The sequence below is a fragment of the Sebastes umbrosus genome, chromosome 9 (assembly GCF_015220745.1).
Source record: "Sebastes umbrosus isolate fSebUmb1 chromosome 9, fSebUmb1.pri, whole genome shotgun sequence".
Taxonomy (NCBI): Eukaryota; Metazoa; Chordata; class Actinopteri; order Perciformes; family Sebastidae; genus Sebastes; species Sebastes umbrosus.
Window position 1 is genome coordinate 22,455,957 of NC_051277.1, and position 17,501 is coordinate 22,473,457.

At 40.9% G+C, this 17,501-nt stretch overlaps 1 protein-coding gene across 8 annotated transcripts in view; it reads left to right on the plus strand.

Moving 5' to 3' along the window:
* The window catches only part of unc5a (unc-5 netrin receptor A), a 286,747-nt gene that overhangs the window by 260,386 nt on the left and 8,860 nt on the right, over positions 1-17,501 (plus strand). For 6 of the 8 annotated variants that reach the window (XM_037780571.1, XM_037780574.1, XM_037780573.1 and 3 more), the window contains 5 exons: positions 1,904-2,134; positions 2,889-3,188; positions 9,741-9,828; positions 10,277-10,445; positions 12,646-12,879. In XM_037780571.1, the coding sequence (XP_037636499.1) occupies positions 1,904-2,134; positions 2,889-3,188; positions 9,741-9,828; positions 10,277-10,445; positions 12,646-12,879 (1,022 nt within the window). The remainder of the gene's footprint in view (positions 1-1,903; positions 2,135-2,888; positions 3,189-9,740; positions 9,829-10,276; positions 10,446-12,645; positions 12,880-17,501) is intronic. The other 2 variants (XM_037780572.1, XM_037780576.1) reach the window with 1 other exon arrangement.

Consider the following 17,501-nt stretch of genomic DNA (forward strand, 5'->3'; position numbering starts at 1 on the left):
CAGATTCACTAACACCAATTAAAACTTGTCAAATCAGTGCTTCCAATGTTGAGCGCAGTTCCTGTCAAGCAGTGGGATTACACAGTGGTAAAAATAAAACACAATGACAGTCTGGAGATATTCATCAAAATATATCATATCTAATGTTAATCAGGTCCATTTTGACACAAACCTTTCTGGTCGTGCTCATTGCTGAAATGTAAATCACATAGAGATGTTCCGATACCATTTTTTCCTTCCTGACACTGATTCCGATACCAAGTACCAATCCATGTATGGATGTGATATGATTACTATCGTTGTTGTGTGTACTGACTCAGGTTAAACTCTTTGTAAAACATGAACAAATACATACAGAGAATGAATGCAATAGAACTTTCTTTTATTATTCAGTCTGCAATATTCACACACCCTACCAGGGTACTGCCATCCTTGGAAACGAAAGCCTTACATACTGTACATATCGCCGTTTTACTTGTTGGATTTACTTGTTGTTTGTATTGCCAAATGGCTGGTATTTTCCTCGCTCTGACTACTGTTACCAGTGCGCTCTCCACTAGCACCGCACTGTTGTTTTCTATCGTCATGGGACAAACTACCTGCAAGCAGTTCTTCTTTGCTTCTCTAAAACAGTAGTTGCCAGTGGCAGCCATGATGCATCCAGGGCGACTGCAGCACAGTGAAGGCTACTGTTTTGGAGCGGCGAAGAAGAATTGATTTCCGGTTAAACAAGTTGATTTTTTTCTGGTTAATAAATGATGGTATCGGATCGGTGCATACACTGGCGTACTCGCCGATACCCGATAACGAATTGTGGGCAGTATCAGACGCATTTCAGATACTGGTATCGGTATCGGAACAACTCTAAAATCACACGTGCTGTCTCCCTGTTAAGTCTTTTTTTGTCCTTCTTTAGTTCTTATTTTCAGTCTTGTACGTTTGCTCTTCTCTTCCTGCTTCTGTCCTCCTCCTTTTGTTGTCAACTCGCCACACGCCAGCCTGCGTCACTTTAACCTTTGCCGTTGTTCTACGTCCCTCAAAGCCGCACTGCTCAATGCGTCCCCTCCTTGACTGTGTTCGGCTGACAGCGCTACGCCCCCATGGCTCCCAGGGACAATGGCCCTACACAAAGGCCCCAGGAGCATCCTCCACCTCCGCCACCAAATTCCCCCAGCCCAGGGAGACAGCCGTGGCAAATCCCATTCTCCTGCAAAACACACAACACACACACACACACACACGACTGCACGCACACGTTGATGTTTGTCTTGGCTTAGCTGTCATCTTCATACTGTACTTTCAGGAGAAAGATCCTCCCGCTCCTCTCTCATGCTTTTGAGAGAGAGAGACATTCAATAAGAGGTGCTAGAATTTCATAAGCAAATCCTTCATTTTTGCACTGTCTATCTTGGGGGTGTTGTGTGCTTAGAGAGAAAGAGACAGGGGAGAGGAAAAACATGCACGCATAAGATATATAAGATCTATATACATATATACTGTATATCTCCAGTGCAGAAATGAAGAAAGGTAATGCTGCAGACCTGCTTCAGAAACTAGTTCTTTCTCTTTTTCCATTGTGCACAGATTGACCTTGAAGCTTTAGGCTTTTAAAAAATATTTAAAATCAAGATGTTATCTAATATTTGCTAATACTGGCTGTGTTAACTCTGCATCAAACAGTCAAGGTCAAAGTCAAGCAGCATTCGGTGGGAAGCAAGGAATGTGGAAGTGATTTCCTATCCTCTATTAACCTATTAACCAGATGCTCAAGTGAGACCTTTGCACAGAAGATTTTAAAAGATGTTCCAGCAGCACGCGTTGATATCGTCAGTCAACACCAAAGGGAGTTTTTCCATTGGGCTTGATAATTTCTTTTCTGTTGTTCTGTGTCCTCCCCTTGCAGCCGTGAGCGGGGCCGAGGACGTGGCGCTCTACGTGGGCATGGTGGCGGTGGCTCTGTGTCTGACTCTGCTACTCATCGTGGTGGTCCTGGTCTACCGACGCAAGAAGGAGGACCTGGACTCCGACGTGGCGGACTCCTCCATCCTCACCACTGGCTTCCAGCCCATGGGCATCAAGCCCAGCAAGCCAGGTGTGTGGGCACCGCGGCCACGCAGGCCTCCCCCCCACAGCAGTAGGACACTGTTCTTTGTTCTACCCTCCTCTGTGCGTCCGTCGCTCTGTCCGTCTGCCCACCGTGACTGTGCAGCACTCATCTACATGTACCACTGATCCTGTTTGTTTGTGGTTATGGAGGTGGTGTGAATGTGTTTACAGTGTTTTTTAGTCTAAGCAAGATGTATTATGTTGAGTGTATGTGTGTGTGTGTGTGTGGTGCACGAGCTGTTTATTTGCCAGCCTGACACATTATGTTTCGCCACCACCTCATTGTCAGGAAATGTACCCACTCTGTTTACTGCCTGTGTGGAGCCTCTGAGGTTTACCAGCGAGTAATAGAAATACAACTGTCTGAGTTGGATGGAGATGGGGAACTGGGTTGCTCTGCTTATGATTCACTGTGAAAAAAGCCTTTATACATTCCGGGTGCTAAGCTGTATCTGAGTTCTGTTTGGAATTGATTGTGTGGTTGCTAAACAGACAGACAGACAGAGAGAGAGAGAGAGAGAGTGAGAGAGAGAGAAAGAGAGGGGACGGGAATTGACTGGCTTTGTGTGGAATTTGTGTTTGTGTATTGTCAAGATTGTGTGCGTGTGAATCTACTGTTTTCCACACCATGTGTCTTTCTTGTGTTTGTTTCAGTTTTTGTTGTGTGTTGCGACAGCTTTCGAGAGTGTGAGGTCTGTCTCTGTGATGTATGAACCCAGCCCCTCGCCTGCCACTCATGTAGTTTCACACATTTGCTTTTGTCTGTTTTATGATTTCAACAGAGAATTCACATTTGCTCACCATCCAGCCCGATCTAACCACTACCACGACCAGCTACCAAGGCACCCTGCGCTCTCGCCACGATACCACGGGGAAGTTTTCGATGACCAATGGGCCTCTGCTGGACCCGCTTCCCAACGGTTCGCACACTCTGCACAACGGCAAGCTTAACTCAGACCCTTCTGAGTTTGTGAGCAGACTGTCCACTCAGAGCTACTTTAAAACGCTGACCCGCGATGTAGCTAACACTTCCTATGGGACCTTCAACTTTTTGGGAGGGAGGCTGACGATCCCCAGCACAGGTGAGTTCTACGTTTACATTTATATATTCCAAGGGTGCTTTCACGCCTGTAGTTCAGCTCAATTGGTTTGGACAAAGAAAGTACATTGTTGCCTTTAAGTTTTGGTCCAGGTCTTGTTCTCACTGACTTTTTATAAACAAACCAAGAGCTGTAAATGTATGTCATATGGACTGACATGTAAGGCATTCATTGGACATGTCCTTTCTACTCCTATTCTATATCTATGGGCATACTATATTATGGCTTTTTTCATTATATTTCTTTGTGACATACTATGACATTTTCTGGCATACTATGCTATTAAGTACTTTTTAAATATTTTTTATGGCATACTATACTATGATTTTTTATGTAGTTGTGTATGACAGACTATACTATATCACAAAATGTATTATGGCATACTGTACTATGAATTGTTTTATATATTTTTTTTAACGGCATAATCTACTATGACACTTTTCAATGACATTTCTATGGCACACTATACTATGGCATAAAATACTATAGCTTGTAGAAACAGATTTGTATTGTGCAATCCAATATTTCAGGCTGTTAGAAGACTGCTTGGTGATTCTGAGGTCATGGGTTCAATGTTCAATCCATATCGATGGCTAGTGAAAGACTGCTCGAAGAGTTTGAGGTTGTTGGTTCAATCCTTATCAAGGGCTAGGGAATTTTGAATGCGCTCAAAGGTAAGGTTCTTGTGCAAAGGGTGCTTGGTGGCGTGGTAGGATTGTCTCTGGCAATAAGGTGCCAATGGCTCAGGTTCTTGGTTTTAATTGCCCATTGCCAGTGCCTGGAGCATTCCAAACACTCACAAGAAGTTTTTTAAAAAGTGGAAAGTCTTTTGCAAAAATAAGAAGATTACACCAGTAATAGTATATATATATTCTTTTATGACTTTTTTCTCCATACTATACTATGACTTTTTTATTTTTCTCCATACTATACTAAGAATTTTTAAGAAAAACGACATGCTTTACATGGCTTTTTCCTTTTTTTTCGGCATACTATAAGATTAACTTTTTTTATTTTTTCGACAAACTATACTGTGACTTTTTTATTTCTCCGACATACTACAGTATGATTCTTTTTTTATTTTTCGACATACTATATTATTACTTTTTTTTTACATACTATGAATTGACCTTTTTTGATATGCTATAGTATGACTTTTTTATTTTTTGACATACTATGACTTTATTTTTTTTGACATACTTTACTATGACTTTTTAATTTTTTCGAAAATCATACGATGACTTTGTATTTTCTGACATATTATAGTAGGATTTGTTTTATTTTTTCAACATACTATAGTAGGATTTTTTTTGACATACTATACTATGACTTTTTTTCGACAAACTGCACTGTTTTTTTTTTATTTTTTCGACATACTATACTAAGACTTTTTTTTAAAATTTGACATACTATACTCTGACTTTTTTTCAACATACTAAACATGACGTTTTCTGTTTTTTCCGACATACTATACTGTGACTTTTTTTTCTTTTTTGACATACTATACTATGATTTTTGTTCGACATACTATACTATTGTAAGGCAGGCTTATCGTTGCCTTAATTATAAACTTACTTGTTACTTAATTAAACTACTGTAGGGCTGTGGGTAAAGCAAGAGCATGGGGGAGAGCTTCTTCTGTGCAACAGGATCCACTTTAATGTCTCAATTCAGGCGTAGGACAACCAAACACCGATAACCAAAAAAGTGGCACATCACTTCTTACATCATATCACTCCGCAAATCTTAATCATCACTCACATTACAAGCAAGTAAGGTTTACCTTATTATATATTTCCAGATCTAAATTAAGGAGCAGAATACAATATGTATACTGTATACAATGTGTGATGGCCATTAATTTACTTACATAAATTCTAAATAATAAATCTGAGAAAAATAAAGTAATCTATTAAATAAATTTTTCCCCCTCTTCTGATGAAATGTCCTCATTTTAAAGTTTATGAAAAATAAATCTAATCTCAACACTGAAACAAAGAGACAATAAGTACCCTGTAACTGCTGGGTGAATATAGAAACAATAACACATCATATAATCAGATGAATCGAAATAACTATAATTGACAATTCCACTATATTGCCTGACAAACCATCACAAATACCAGACATTACAGATACACCAATAATATTTGTGCTTCAAAACTGTGAAATACCTAAACCATGTAACCATAAAACACATGTAGCACATTTTGACATTTAACAAACCTCAATAACATACAGTAACGTTTTTTTCGTCCTTTTTTTCGTCTTTTTTCGTTGATTTGTTTAGTACCTTTATTTGCTTTTCTTTTGTTTCTGTCAAACACTGAACATCTACAAATGTTGCGTGCAAACCCTCAATAATCAGGAAATAAATGTCCAGCGTCCCAGAAATGTTCACAATCAGTCCATATCTGTCATTTGAATGGGAGAGAGGTTGCTCACAGAAAGAGCCGCTGGGTTCTCCGAACAACCCGTCCAGAACGTGTTGTTGATGGGCCACCGGTCCGTGTCCCAACAGGCACTGCTGGAGCGGTGTCGGCCCTTTTGTTCTGTTGTGGGTGGACTTGTGACAACCGTCCTGAAGGTCTCCTCAGCAGGGGAACAGAGAGGCAGGCAGGAGCAGAAGCCTGACCAGTGTCAGATGGTCCGTGTATATGGGGAGCGAACCAGACAATGACGTATACCTTGGGAGAGTGTCCATAGGTAGCTGAGGTACAGGTAGGTTCACTGGCGCTGAAGATGTATCCCAAGTGGACCAATAAGGCTTCAATCGATCATAGTGAATTACTTTTGATCCAGCTTGAGGATGTTTCAAGTCCAAGAGTTTGGACTATACTATACTATACTATGACTTTTTTTCAACATACTATACTGTGACTTCTTTTTCTTTTTCGACATACTAAACTATGATTTTCTTTCGACATACTCTACTATGACATTTTTTTTTTTTTTTAGACATTCTATACTATTATTCTTTTATTTTTTAGACATACTATACTATGACTTTTTTTTTCTTTTTTTTAATTACTATATTAAGACTTTTTGACATACTATACTATGACATTTAAAAAAAACTTTTGACATACTATACTATGACTTTTTTTAATTTTTTCAACATACTATACTATGACTTTTATTTCAACATACTATATTATGACCATTTAAAATTTTTCGACATACTATACTATGACTTTTTTAATGTTTTCGACATACTATACTATCTTTTAATTTTCTCGACATACTCCACTATGTCTTTTTTTCGACATACTATGCTGACTTTTTATTTTTTCGACATACTATACTATGACTTTTTTTATATCTTCAACATACTATAATAAGACTTAAAAAACATTTCGACATACTATACTATGACTTTTTTCGACACACTATAGTATGACCTTTTATTTTTTCAATATACTATAGTATAACTTTTTTTCGAAATACTATACTATGACTTTTAAAAAAAAAAATTCTACATTGTATTTTATGACTTTTTTAAGACATACTATAATATGATTTTTCTTTTAAAAATTTCTACATAGTATGCTATGACTTTTTATGACTTTTTTCGACATACTATTCTATTACTTTTTTTTTTCAACATACTATAGTAGGATTTTTTTCGACATACTATACTGACTTTTTATTTTTTCGACATACTATACTATGACTTATTTTTTCGACATACTATTCTATAATTTTTTTTCGACATAATATAATATGACTTTTTTTGACATTCTATACTATAACTTATTTTAAAAAAATTCGTCATACTATACTATGACTTTTTTTTTCCGACATACTGTACTATGACTTTTTAATGACTTTTTTTTTCGACATACTGTACTATGGACTGAGCTACTGCAACCTCAAAAGCCATTTCCAATACCGGGAGTTGAAACCGGGCCACCTGGGTGAAAACCAGACACCATAACGGCTAGACCGTATGGGAAAGTATTTTGTTTTTTTTCGATATACTATACCATGACTTTTTTGACATAAGATACTATGACTTTTTTCCACATACTATATTATGGCTTTTTATTACATTTTCATAGCATATTATATTTATACTATGACTTTTTATACAACAGTTTTTATGCCATTTTATAGTGTGACATTTTCATGGCATACTATAATATGACTTTTTATGACATTTTTTTTTTTAGCATTTTTTATTACCAAATGTTTTTGTATAAGTATGGGCTATACACCGACTTTATACAGATCAGGGGATCACTTTTTGAACAGAAGATTTAAGCAGCAGTAAAGCTTTAAAAATTATGCTGAAATCACATATCTGCTAACAAGACAAGATGTGTTTTGCTTCTTTTTCTTTTTATGATACATGAGGCAATTTCAACTAATGATGCTCATAATCATTTCTTTTTTTTATAGCTCTTTGTTACACTAAAGAAGACCAAAAAAAAAACTCACTTAAGGTGCAGTAAGGCGCAGCATCAATTGGTGTCAGTCCATGTGGCGCTAATGATGCTGGGTGACCCCAAAAGTGTCCAATTGATGAGTTACCTCCCAGTCCATAAGACTTTATGTTTATACTGTAGCTCCAGAAGTAAAAGGCAACAATGTATAATTTTTTTCCAAGGTGTGATTCATGAAAACTCTAAGATAAGAAGCAAGGAGTAGTTTTCACTTTGGTATTGTTTCAGTATACACAGCATTTTAAGTCTGTTTTTAGTAAGGGCAGGGAGATTTCAGTAATCCTCTGTAGGATGTTCTGTTTGACGCTATACCTCCAACAAACAAGAAAAGTACCTAAACAATGTAACATCTGCTACTAAATGTAGAAATACGGTGGGAACAAGTCGGTTTTTATTTGCTTTGCACTTTTCATACATTGACAATTACCTATGATGATTATACCAACATTAATGTCTCTGACTGGACATTAACAAGGATAATTTATCTGTAACAACTGAGACCCATAAACGTCTCACTGTCTCGTTGAAACCGACCCAGGGCATTCAGCCTTTAAATCTCATGCATGTGGGTTTCCTAATAGGTTTGCAGCAGGATAACGCACATAAAAGTGTTTCAGCGCTTCACACAAAACAGCTTAGTACACAGGCTATATTTCTCTCTGTGATACAAATTAGTTTATAACTGTTAAAAGGAACAAGATGAAACACCAAAATGCATGTGAAAGGTTTACTTGTTTATCTAAAAAGTGACTAATCCAAAAATTCAATGATACAAAAAAGCAAGGCCTTTATACTATCTAAAATGCATGATCTAGTAAAATGTTTTTCACCAATCTACGTCTCCACTGCACAGCATAAATAGTTAAGTGATGAGATGATCTAACAAAAAAATAAAGAGAGTGCACCAAACACACTGTACTCTGAAAGATTCCTGGAATAAGACCTTGAACAAATTATTCCAATTAGGCCCCTCGCTTGTGACAGAGCTGGTTGAATATGTAGCTGATGTCCACAAGTGTCAATTGTGTGTGCTTCATGCATAGACCGAGGAACAGAGAAAGTCCATTAAAGATTAGTCTGATAAAAGATATAAAAAGCCCACCATCATTAGTCCTCTATTTTGCTTCTCCTCTTCGCATTAGCTGAGTACAGAGCTTATATAATTATACTGGAAGACAGTGTTTTCACTTGGCTCATTGTAGGCTGTCCAGATTAGCCGATGACAGTGCCAGTAAGCCAGTATCTTGTGGGAGAAAAGGTCTTTTCTTCTCGTGTTTTCCTTGCCATCACTCTCTCTCTCTTTTCACTCTCTCTTCCGCTCCCTTACAGATATTTTATGCATGGATTAACTCAAAGCCATGTAGGCTATACCACGCATTGGCACCCATCTTCTCATTGGAACACAGAAAAACAAAAAATCAGCACTTGCATCCACTCAGAGGAGATATATGCTGTCATTTAGCATAGTTTCAGAGCGGGTGCATGGAAGACAGTTTATAGATTCAGACAAGGCTGTGAGCATTCAGGCACCTTCGCCTTATTCAAACAGATATTTTTATGGTAAACAGACCCAGTTTACAATACGGGTTTTGTCACTTAGTCACTGTCTGTACCACATTTTAAATAGGATTCTAAGTGGATGATTTTGGCATGAGAATCGCAACACTAATGCCACAACACTAAAACTACCTCAATAGCTCTCTCTATTCTCCAAGGTGCATTCCCACACTCTCCTGGGGAAGTGTAATTTTCCTTGAGTAGTCTGTTCCATGGTCTCAATTATCTACTTGGTGGCAGACGGAGGACATTTAAACTTGCGCTGCAGCGTGTGCTTTTGTCTCAGCTAATTGTTGACCGCAGGGACGTGTGCCGCCTCGGCTGCCGGTGCATAGATTTGCATCTACTGTACCTGACGGAGGCTGCCTCTGACCTTCAGAATAGATTTGTTTTTTGTTTTTGCAGCCATACAGTTTTGTTGAGTGGGCTGGCTTCCTTTGTAAGATGACAAAAGCGTTGTTCAGTCAGAACAAATGAGCCTGTCCCCCTCTTCCTCATCCCCTCTCTCTCCCTTTGTTGTTATTTGCATTAGGAATCAGTCTGCTCATTCCTCCGGAGGCCATCCCCAGAGGAAAGATCTATGAGATTTATCTCACTGTTCAGAGGAAGGAAGATTTAAGGTGGGTCTCTTTAACACTGCCTAACTGGCAGTCTTCCCTGGATGCCACTAGGCTGTTTGTTTTGATGCTCTACTGTTCCATTAGGAAAGGCTTAAGAGTCTGTGCCAGTACTGTGGAGGAGGGATGTAAATAAATAACGTAGCCTTTTACCAGGGTGTGCACTATTTAAGCTAAATGAATTGTTTGGAAAACACTGTTTATCTGGCTTGCTGCACTCAGTCTCATAAGGCACAGTCATTGTAGCATGCTGTGATAGTGTTATGTTATTACTCAGTAGTCATCGCAACTAGCTCCAGCTAGTCAGCAAGTCCAGCAGGCTTTAATTATTCTCCGTTACAGCTGCTAGATAATTTGCAGAGATAACCAGTAAATTCTCACTAATAACTCGATGAGTAAAAAACACTTCATCTAGAGTCATTCCCCTCTCTCTCTTCTCTCCCTGGTGTAGGTTACCCCTGGCCGGCTGCCAGACCCTGCTCAGCCCCGTTGTGAGTTGTGGCCCTCCGGGGGTGGTCCTGAGCCGGCCAGTTATCCTCAGCATGGACCACTGCTCTGACGCATGCCTCGATAACTGGGCCGTCCGCCTCAAGAAGCAGAACTATGAGGGCACTTGGGAGGTGAGACAGCACTATAACTCCGGCGCAAATCCTCCATAGAAAGACAAAGTTGCCACCCAGTGAATTTGTAAAGTCTTACTGAACTCACTGAGAGCTTCCCCTGAAAAAGTACAAACTTGCTCAGCACTGACGTGAAAACTGGCACCGGAAAGCACTCAATGCTGTATAGCGGAGGTAGTTTTGGCCCAGCACTCATCCACTCCACATTGTTTAAATTATATTGACCATCAGGTGTTTTCTCATTGGGCTGGAACAAAAGCCTGGAAGCACCGGCACTCTCCAGCTCAAGAGTTGCTAGGCAACATGTTTCTCAAAACAGAAATTCTCTAAGCAAATTACTGATCCTCAAAGTACTCTCCCGAGTGCTCCTTGACCATTTTTGACCGCTGCTTCCAATTACAGAGTTCCCTCCCCATTTTTCTGTCCATGAAATTTGAAAGTAACCAGAACTGCCAGACTCCAATAGGATAGAGTTGGGAAGAACATTTGGTGTCTACACACACACACACACACACACACACACACACACACACACACACACACACACACACACACACGCACACGCACACACCCATGCAAACAAATGCGGTTTGAGGCAATATACACATCTTCACAATCCAGAGATTGGAAAGGGTGCTAGTGGGCTTTGGAGTGTTAGTAGGTCTTCTTTCATGTTCGATATTGTGCATAAATTATTCAGCCTCCCCGTGTGTGGCGGCGGTGGGGTGTCGGTGGGATGGATTGGCCTGTCTGAGGCAGAGGTTAGACCAGCACTTTTAATCATCGGCCGGACCAAATATAGCCCAACGGCCTGACTACGTGTCCACCAAAGGAAGTAGTGTCAGGTGGACGAGAGAATGAGAGTCGGAGCAACCACAGAGAGTGTGAAGAGAAGGGAAATGAAAAAAAAGGAGGCAGAGAGGGGAAAGGCAAAGTGGACAAGCGGATAATGTAGATGTAGAGGAATGATTAGAAAGAGTGGGAGATTGGAAATAAGGCCCAGGAAAGAAGAGAAAGACATAAAGAGATAGTGAAAATGGACATGCAGAATCAGCAGGAGAAATGCTCGCAGAGTGAGCGCTCAGAGGCGTAATCGAGCCACCTCACTCTCTGCTCCACGCCGAAGAAATATTCAGATGATGAAAAAGTGAGACTCCATTGTGGTTGCATAGCAAATGAATTGTGTCAATACTAATTCTATTGATGTAGATGGTGTCTGTTTGAATCGATCCTAGAGGGGCTTGCTGGGCATTTGGCAGGCAGAATGCTCTCTTCAGCTTGATTGGGTAATGAGAGGAGTCAGTCAACTGGCATGATGGGATTTTAGAGAAAATGTTGTCACCTTGGGTCCAATTTGTCCCCATCAAATTAGCCCGGAGAGCAGTGGAATTATCTCATAAAACTATCCCATACTGTGATGGGATGGGATATTTTCGCAAGTCTGTCATCTTTTTTAGAGATGCAGTTGTGAGATATGGCTCTGTAACAAAGCAAGACAAATGTTGCTTCTCTGACATGTTTGAATCTGTCTTTATTTTTTCAACGTGGCAAATTAAAGTACCAATGAATTCTTGTACTGCCTGTTGGTGGGGTTTTTTTCAACACTTTTCACCAACAGGGTAGTAGTGTTGTTTTGCAGATAAATAGGCAAGTTGTTTTCACCTTCCTTGACAAATCTCAATGGCTGAAGGAAATTCCGGAAATCCCAACAATCCAATATTTACTGCACCTACACAGTTTTTTCTTTCTTCAGCACCATCTATTCTTGCCAGGAATCTATTCGAGTCTCCTTTCATGTCAATTGAGTACCTCGTTCATGCATTATTAAGTAAATTGATGGTGTTCTATAGGATGTGTGTCTTTTTATGAGGAAATGTGTGTCTTCATGTCAGTATGAGGTAAGTGTACAGCAGTGAAAAGGGGAATTTGAAGCAAGAACAAAGTATTTATTTTTTTCAGTTACCCAGACATTTACGTAACATTACCTTAAAGACCTTTGGCTTAAATGTTCGTTTGTCACACTGCAAGAGAGACAGAGTTTGGGGCCTTGCTACTGCGCCAAACTACTTTCCTGACAACACCTTTACAAACACACCCACACATACAGACATCAGGCACCCAGGGAAACACATTACCCTTCCCTCCTACATAAATTGGGTGCTTGACCTTCCATCCAAACCTTTTTTTTTTTTCCCTCCAGGACGTCCTGCTGATGGGGGAGGAGCTGGTGTCGGAGCCCTATTACTGCCAGCTGGAGGCCGAGACGTGCCGGCTTTTCTCGGAGCAGCTGGGCACCCTCGCCCTGGTGGGAGAGTCCCTGCACATGGGTGCTGCCAAGCGCCTTAGGCTGGTGCTCTTCTCTGACGCGTACTGCTCCACGCTGGAGTACAACATCAGGGTCTACTGCATGGATGACACACAAGACGTCTTCAAGGTAAACTGTGACAATGGTACAATCTGTTATTCTGTTTGGATGGCAGCTTCTCAGCCTGAGATTGCATGGGTCGAGCAGTTTTGCATCGCCTGAGTGATAGGTAGACTATTATGTGTAATAGCATTGTCTGTCACATTGGAAGGTTAGTAGAAATCAGTGCAAGCATGTAGGAGTTAGGCGTTGCCATGGTAAATTGAACAATATTGCAGGCCTGATTACACCATGTGCAGTTCAAGGGTGTGTGATTTGTGGCGTCTATTCAAGCAGCAAACATTTTGTCCAGGTTAATCATGGTATACAGTACAATCTCTGTGTGTTTTTGTGTGCGTGCCTACCGAGATGTTTAATTCCTTTCATGCTGTCAGCGGTTCCGCTTGGCTGCCGTGGGCCCAGAAGTTTCCCCATCACTTTGTTCAACAGCATATTTCGCTTCTCTTTTTTGCTCTCCACATGGACAGTGTAATCAAGCACTAATGCCTTCCTCCCTCCCCCGAGGACTGCCTCTGAGTAGCCTGTTAAGATTTCATTTGCATGGTTAATTAGTAAATTAAAAGGAGAGCCTGCCCCAATCCTTTCCCAGCAACCCCTGTGCTCTCCCTCCTTCTCTCCGCACCTCTCTCCAAGCTGTTCCTCTCCGTCTGACACCAGCCACAAGAGCCACTTCCCACTCGAGTCCGCTCTTGCCAGCTGTAATGGCTGACCTCCTCGTGCAGAGGTTCACCACCAGCACCATCTATGGATGGCTGTGGGACATAAACAATGGGAGGCAGTGGGGGGCTCCAGCTGAAATTAGCACTCTCACTTTCCGGGGGCTGAAGATGAGATGAGAACTGTGCACAGGCTCTAGCTGTGGGGTGAGAATTATCAAATCCTCTCTTAGCTTACATCTGTCTTTTTGTGGCTCAATTCTACCCCTGCTGCTATCTTCCTGTTTCTGACAGCTATTGCATGATAGCAGGCGCGCTTAGGGAAATTGCTGGCTGACAATCTGTGTTCTTATGTAGAAATAAATGTAAAATGGGAGGTGAAGCCTGTACAGCTGATGCAGCTCTGCAGAAGAAGTGTTTTTTTTTTTTTTGCAGATAGACATCAGCTTTTTTGTTTACTTGCTGTCAAACCAGTTGTAATGATAGAGTTGTTTTCATATATTCAGATCATCGGGTGACCCAGTGGTGTTTTGCTGCAGTGTGACTGTTGAAATGACCTTGCACGTCCTGTGTCGGATGCAGGAAGGCTGCTGGTGCACAAAAACTCGTTCTCTCTGTGAGTGTGTGTGTGTGTCTCCCTCTGGCTAGCTCTTGTTCTGCTATTCTCCCGATCTCTTAGCCAGGAAAAGGACATCTGAGCTTGTTGACTCCAGCACTTGTGCTGCCATACTCTGCCGTTCCCTCGACGCCCTTGAGTGCATTAGCTCCCCGTCTCTCACACAACCTGGTCCTGTGGTAAGCCACGGCGTCTCCAGGGTTTTGTAGTTTTTAGTGAGTGATTTAGAACGTGGCCCACACTGTTTAGTAATCTCGACTTCACACTGCTCTTGGTGCTATTATGGAGGGAGCAGTTCATTTAGCAAGTACATTAACCACTTTGAGTGGAGATTAAACTTCCCTGGAGAGGTTCAGCCTAATCACTAATCACTATCTTTAAAATGCACCATTTATGATTAGACTTTCACTATGGCTAACATTAAAGTTAACTGTGGTGTGCAACAGCGGTGGAGTAGCAGTAGGTGGTATGGTGGAGTAGCACAGCAGCATTTTTTTAAGGTTTCAGTTGATGTACAGTACACCTTCAGCACATGTGAATTTTATGACAGCATTTGCAGCCTGCTAAGGCACTGCGCCCCGTTTTTCAGACAAGAAGTCGACTTTCCATGCATTAAACAGGCTGTACGTTTGATGGGAGATGAAAAAGCAGAACAGAAAAGGCATTTCTCTGCCTTTTCTGTTGGCTGTTCAGTGGCAGAGAGAACTGTAGAAACCAAAATGGATACTGAGGTTTTCTCTCCAGTCCCCTGGCTGGCTGTCAGTCTTCTCTGACAAGCCTCCATCAGCGAGAATGACATGTACGCACACCCACAAACACGCGCGCACGCTACACTTATGCACGCTTTACCATGCAATCTCTTATCTCACAATTACAGCAGATTAGAACCAATGTTATTGTCTTTGATCCTAAGTGTGCGGGGGCTCTGGGGAAGCAGTGACATTTCCGTCTGATGCTTGCCGTATGTTAGCAGGGCTCTGCCGGGACCAATTAAGTTAATATTTAATGTGTGTCCCACTCTTGATGGGCCCAGCCAAGGCTGGCGCAGCAGCAGAGGAGACATGATCTGCGTTTGGTAGCGCCCTCACTGTGCACTCGCTTGTTCCCAGCTAGACCTGTGGGAGAGCTTCACTGATGTTCTGCCATCCCACAACTGATTGAAACACCTGCAGTGAACCGAGCCTCCGACTCAGTACAGAGATAAACCTAACAGCATTATCTAATTAAACTGGAAGGGTGCCGACCAAGGTGTCTTTTTAGGATGGGAACATGGTGCAGCTAGTTTTTTTTTATATTTAGATGCGATATTCACAATCTGTCAGCTTTTGGTGTGAAGGATAAAATCCTCAGTATGTTTACCACTGAGCATAATCCATGTTTGAATAGTGGACAATAACAAAATATCCTGGTGTTTATTGATAACCAAATGTTCCTCCATTACACCCACATGTGTTGCTGTACAGTTAAAAGAAAGATAAGAAAAGTAGAATGATTTATAAACCACCCACCCTCATTCTGTCAGATTTATTTTTTACACAGGTTGAAGCATAAGTCATATTTTTCCATATTGAGTGCTAGACTTTTTGAGGAGCCACCTTAAATACTAATCCAGTAGAGTTTGATACAAATATCTGGCTCTATGCTTGGCCATATTGATCCACCACTTTGGTTCAGACTGAATTATCTCAACCACTACTGGATGGATTGCCATGAAGTTTTGTACAGACATTCATGTCCACAGAGGATGTAACCTTCTGACTTTTCCTCTAATGCCATAAAACAAATGCCATTCCCAATAGTCTCCCAATAGCTTTACTTTGTGCTTAGTGCAAATTAGCAAATGTCAGCATACTAACACGCTATGGTAAACATGGCTGCATCCGAAATCACTTACTATGCATACTACATACAGTATGTGCACTACCGTTCAACATACTGTGTGAATAAACAGTAGTAGGCTATGTATTTTTTCGGACAGTAATTTATGTTGTTACTTCCTGAGAGCCTCTTTGCCGGTTTGAGACGTGTAACCATGGTAACCCGTGCCAAACTCATGTGACCAAAACGATGATTTCTGAGAATCATAATGTCTAAACAAATTTAAAAAATATATTACGCCTAGCAAAGTGAAATATTAAATAGAAGCCTTATTGATGTTACAGAGCCGTCTGTCAACATCTGTTATGAACGTTGTCGTCACAACCGCTTTGCATTGTGGGATATTTATGCCGCCGTAGGGTCCAACGTTGCATACAGTAATATTTCACCGGAAATAGTATGCGATTCACGCACTATTGGTTTCACACTATGGTTTCAGACATACTAAAATATCTCACATACTGTTTTAGGGTACTAAATAGCATGTTAGTATGGAATTTCGGACGCAGCCTATACCTGTTTAACAACAGAATGTTATCGTTTAGCTCAAAGCGCTGCTGTGCCTAAGTGTAGTCTCACAGAGCTGCTAGCATGGTTGTAGACTCTTTAATCACCATTGTAGTGAATTTAAGTGATGTTTAACACCCATAAAATTTCCCAAATGGTGAGGAAATGTTTGAGTTAACTCCCTTTGTACTCCCTGTATTGTATTTCAGACTGCTGAATTTACGCTTTCATCAATATTCATGTAATGAGGCCAATACATTCAGCGTTTTGTCCCTTGATTGTAAAAGTGTATGTTCTACTGTTAAATGAGTGTTTAATTGACGTCCAACTGGTTAAACAGTGGCTCCTGGAGTCTTTTATACAGTGTCTGACCTCAAGCGATTGCTCATAAACTGTTTATGTGCTCCTTCCACTATGACGTTTTCTTCCCGAGCTCCCGAGCAGCAAGCTCCATTTGAGCAGAAACTTTTTTGCTTTTATGTATCAGAGGAGAGAAAACCAGCATGTGTACAGAGGGTAGCACAAACAGTGTTTTCTGATCCTCCATCAGAATAGTTACTGGCAAGGAATTCTAGGGATAAAAAACAGAAGAGCATAGCCCAGTAATTGCTGGCATTAAGTTAAACAAGACAGTCAGCTTTATCACTGAGCCCAGCAGAGAAATTGTTTCCATATTATATTTCTGTTTTCCTGTGTGCTGTTTTCCTTCCCGTCCTGCTCTGTGATTTATCAAGCAGAATGTGCATCTTTTCCCTAGCAAACACAGTCCCCATTTATAACTGAGCAGACAAGTCCCTTCTATTTGTAGTTATTAATCAGAGTTGACTGTAGCGGGCACGGCCACTGGAGCTCAGACTGATAGACTCTCAGTCAGAGAGGAAAAGCCTGTCACATCCTGCTGACAAATACACAGATTTATGGAGCCCACATAGCCAGGCTACTCTCTATAAACAAATGCATTTGCCTGAAAAGAG